Raw genomic sequence first — 4,776 nt, 5'->3', positions numbered from 1 at the left:
AAGAACAAAGTTGGAGGAATCACACTTCCTAATATTAAAGTATAGTATGAGGCTATAGTAATCAAAATAGCATCATACTGGCACAGAAACAGACCCACAGACCAATGGAACAGAAGAGAGCGCCCAGAAATGAATCCATGCCTATACGGTCATTGAATCTATGATAAAGCAGACAGGAATATACAATGGGGGAAACACAGTCTATTTAATAAATGGTGTTGAGAAAACTGGAAAGATATGCGCAAAAAATGAAATTGGACCACCTTCTTATACCATATACGAGAATACACTCAAAATGGATTAAAGACCTGAAACCACAAACTCCTAAAAGAAAATACAGGCAATAAATTCTCTGGCATTGCTCTTAGTAATATTTCTTCTGATATATCTTCTTGTGAAAAGAAAATGACAACAACAAAATAAACAAACAACCCAATTAAAAAATGAACAGAAGACCTGAATAGATATTTCTCCAAAGAGGACATACAGATGGCCAATAGACATATGAAAAGATGCTGAATGTCATTAATCATCAGAGAAATGCAAATTAAAACCACAATGAGATATCACTTCACACCTGTCAGAATGGCCATCGTCAATAAATCCAAAAACAAGTGCTGGCGAGGCGAAGCTGTGGAGAAAAGGGGGCGCTCACGCACTGTTGGGGGAGCTGCAAATTGGTGCAGCTACTAGAGAAAACAGTATGGCGGTGCTTCAAAAAATTAGAAATAGAACTACCTTATAATCAAGTAATGGTACTTCTGAGTATTTATCTGAAAAAAACTAAAACACTAATTTTCAAAGATATACGTACCCCTATGCTCACAGCAGCACTATTTACAACAACCGAGATCTGCAAGCTACCTGAGTTCCCATCAATGTATGACTGGATAAAGAAGAGGTGGTACACAGACATGACGGAATATTACTCAGCCATGAAAAATGAAATCTTACCATTTGCAACGACATGGATGGACCAGAGGGCATCATGCTGAGTGAAGTCAGTCAGACAGAGAGAGGCAAGTGCCCTGTGATCTCACTTACATGTGCAATCGAAAGAAAAGAAACGAACAAACGAAATGAAAACAGACTCATAGAAACGGAGAACGAACTGGCCACTGCCAGCTGGGAGGCAGGTGAAAAATGTGAAGGGATTAAGAAGTACAAATCAGTAGTTACAAAACCGTCACGGGGGTGTGGAGGATAGTCAATGATGCTGTAATAACCACGTACAGTGCCAGGTGAGTATTAGACTAACAGAGTTGTAAACCATACAAATGTCTAAGCCCTATGCTGTACTCCTGAAACTAGGAAATAATAGTTCTTTAAGTTCAGTGTAATATAAGTTCAATATAAGTTCAATATAAAATAGTATTGAATGTCAACTCTAATTTAAAAAAAAAGAATTACCTTTCTTTTAACAAATTTGTCCCAGTAGTTATTGGGAAATGACCTAGAAGATGTAAAAGCATATCAGTAAAGGGTATCATTTTAAAAAATGATAAATAACATATTGTTTGGAATATACAAAATACTTAAAACGATATATAAACATATATTCTTCTAATCGCAAAAATTAATGAATTTGTTTCTCATATTATCACATAATTTTTCTACATCATGAGTATATTAAATATTTTAAACATTAATATACAAATATATACATGTAATTCACAAAAAGGCTCTGGGCTAATATTTTTATAGAGAAGAACATGACATTTACTAAAAAGCAGTCTTGTTACTTTTTATTTTACTTATAATGTGTCAATGTATACCTATTTTTGTCAATTGCCTTTACAAATTCAAGTATCTAAAAATCTCATTGTTTTTCTAATTAGGTAAGAAGGTCACATTCATACTAGTCACCCTCAAGGAAACTTTGATCATAGAAGCAAAACACGACACTGGCACCTTGACCTCTAACACAGCCCTCATTGAAAGGGACAGACTCCGTTCACTTCAGCGTTAACAGCTTGAACTGCTAAATAAGACACGGAGCATCCAGAGTTTACTGCACTGTCCGCTAAATAAGACACGGAGTTTACTGCACTGAACTGCTAAATAAGACACGGAGCATCCAGAGTTTACTGCACTGTCCGCAAACAAATCGTGCCATTTGAAAATCCAGAATCTATTATAAATGCCTTTTTAAAAATAAGCAAAACTAATCATAAAAAAAAGATATTTACTTTTGAGTACTGCAAACTACTCCAAAAATATCGACTCCCTAACACTTTTACTGACGAAAAATTATACTATGTCATGAATTTATATCTGGAACAGCAGCTAGGTGTCTGGATTTTGATCTCACAAGGCTAAATCATTAGTAATGAAAAAGTGTGTGCCTTCCTGTCTTACATTTTACGTGTCCAACGGCTCACCTAGTTTTATGCGAGGCCGCCTGCTGGTACCAACTGAAAGTTTACAACTTAGATACATTAAAAATACGAAATTCAACATCTTTGCCTTTAATGCTACAGCTCCTTCCTTAACGAGTAATTTTCGCTTCCTCTGGGCCCCGGGATGAGATAACCCAGCACTGCAGGTTACGTGTGCCCAGCTCAGCGTTCCCTGAACTGAGTGATGGTTGCAAAGTCCCATCGGGGCTGTGGAAATGGACTCGAAGTCCTTTTTGATTAAGGAATTCGGAACACGAAGGGCAAAAATTGATGGCCTCCATTAAGAGGCTGACGGCACTTAGTCTTTTGATTTTTGTGGCTGAATACATATCCATTATTAACCTCTGCTGAACTTCTGACCAGCCTGCAGGAACTCCAGCAAAGTATTTCATGTCTTGACATTTTTGAGCACAGAAATGTCTCATAAATTTTTTACTCACTGTGTGTTGATTACAAGTCTATCCCACTGGCCTTTAATATCATCTTCTGAAGGCTGTTCTGTAATATAAAGTCCATCAAATTCCAATTTTCGAGCTACTTCCTTCTCTCGCTTAAAAATAACCAGTGGGACCTACATTTGAAAAATAAACATGTTAAATTAGTTTAGATTTACTGGCATCTCCTGTGGTCACTATCTTCACAAAGCAGCTTTTGGAAAGATATATTTTCCATGTTGCTTTCAAGAAGGTAAAAACTGAGTGAAAATAAATCTGCTATATGTAGGCAGAAAGAAGCATTTAGAAGTTTTGGAAAAACAGAAGATAGAATAGGTATTATATAGATGCATGTGTTTTTAAACACATAGAGGTTCATATGTAATTGCACTAAGGAAATCACTTTTAAACACTAAAGAGTAAAAGATTATGCAAAAGTGTTTTCTCTATACTACAGACATATAATTGCGACAAAAACTGATGCAAGAAAAGGAGAACATCACTAACATTCCAAAATTCATGCTTCTAAAACGGGCAGTTTCATTTGAGAAATCTCTTCAACAACCCCTTGCTCAGAGTGCCCACGGCCTATTTTGAAATAAATTTTAATTCAACATCGGCACGTTTCTGTCAGTTTGCCAACACTCTGACTCTCCTCACATGGGCAGACCTTCCAGAAGACACGGCCCTGGGACCAAGGCAGACATTCTGGAAGCATCGGGAATATTCCCCCCACAGAACAAGGGAAGATCAGGGGCCAAGAGGAGTTTCTGAAGAGACTTTACATTCTAGTCTTTTCCCCACCCGACCCTGGTTTTTAAAAAGTCGTGAAGGCTGCACAAGCAGGCGGGACCGTGAAAGGAAGGTGTCCCCGTGGGCGGCTGCCCTGCTAGGCCGCACAGGTGGCCGGCAGCCCCGAGCGCCGAAGCACCTGTGCCCCGCGAGGGGTGCTCGGGAGAGAGCCCCATGGCTTTCTGGGGGGAGTGAGGCCAACTGCGACGCCTTCCCACCCGCGACGGCACGAGATTCGCCCCTGGTGACAGAACACGTAAACCGACTCCCGGGTCCCATGCGCCGTGCTAACGCATGGGGCACTGCTAGGAGCCACAGTGAGTGCGTCGCTTCTGTGGGGTCCAGGTATAGGTGAAGTTGGTCACTATGCGCATAAGCATTAATACTGAAAGAAAGCCAGGCTGAGACGGCCCAGGGCCACATCCCCTTCCCGGCGCCAGTGCCATGCGCGTGGAGCCGGGCGCACCAGCCTCGCGGGCCCCAGGCCGGCGTGCGTGCCCGGCGTGGGCGCGGGGCCCCACCTGCTCCCTCCCCTTGCCCTCCGGGTGTCGGTGTCTGGGGCGTGCCCTCACACACCCAGGCACGCCGTGTCCATCCGGGATCCGGTCCGCGGCAGCCCGACCCGCCGCAGCCACGCGGACGCGGACGCGCGCAGACGACGCCCGGCGCCCGGGCCCGCGCTCACCTTCAGGCAGTAGTAGCCGATGATGCAGCAGAAGGAGATGGCGGTGTGCAGCACGGCCAGGATGCGCAGCGCGGGCTCCATGTAGCCGCTGCTCTCCTCCAGGACGTAGTGCACGGCCGCGCCGCGCAGGGCCCCGCCGCCCAGGCCGCCCACCGCGGCGCCTTCGCCTTCCCCGGAGCCGCGCGCGGGGAGCTCCCTTCCTTCCACCGCAGAAGAAGTGGAGACCTGATTCAAACCACCGAAAGTGTCGTCAGTTCTCCTCCTCCACGACGTCGGCGTAAACAAGAAACCACAGAAAACGGCCTTCTCGGCCAGCGGCTGCGGCCAAGCCACTGCGCGGTGGCCTGAAGGCGCGCACGGACGCGCTTGGCACAGGCCACCCGCCTGACGCAGAGGCCCGAGGAACCGACGCATGCGGGAAAGGAGAGGCCAGGCCGCCTGCTCAATGGTCAGGAGTGCGTGGAAC

The 4,776-nt window shown here is 44.6% G+C and overlaps 1 protein-coding gene across 1 annotated transcript in view; it reads right to left on the bottom strand.

The window, feature by feature from the left end:
* Positions 1–4,776, bottom strand: part of LOC105304450 (ryanodine receptor 2) — a gene marked incomplete at its 5' end in the record, with an annotated part of 220,090 nt that overhangs the window by 22,231 nt on the left and 193,083 nt on the right. The window contains 3 exons of the mRNA XM_023522367.1: positions 1,411–1,453; positions 2,840–2,970; positions 4,311–4,535. Coding sequence (XP_023378135.1) covers positions 1,411–1,453; positions 2,840–2,970; positions 4,311–4,535 — 399 coding nt within the window. The remainder of the gene's footprint in view (positions 1–1,410; positions 1,454–2,839; positions 2,971–4,310; positions 4,536–4,776) is intronic.

Source organism: Pteropus vampyrus, unplaced genomic scaffold (genome assembly GCF_000151845.1).
Source record: "Pteropus vampyrus isolate Shadow unplaced genomic scaffold, Pvam_2.0 Scaffold342, whole genome shotgun sequence".
Taxonomy (NCBI): domain Eukaryota; kingdom Metazoa; phylum Chordata; class Mammalia; order Chiroptera; family Pteropodidae; genus Pteropus; species Pteropus vampyrus.
This window is presented reverse-complemented; position numbering and strand designations above follow the sequence as displayed.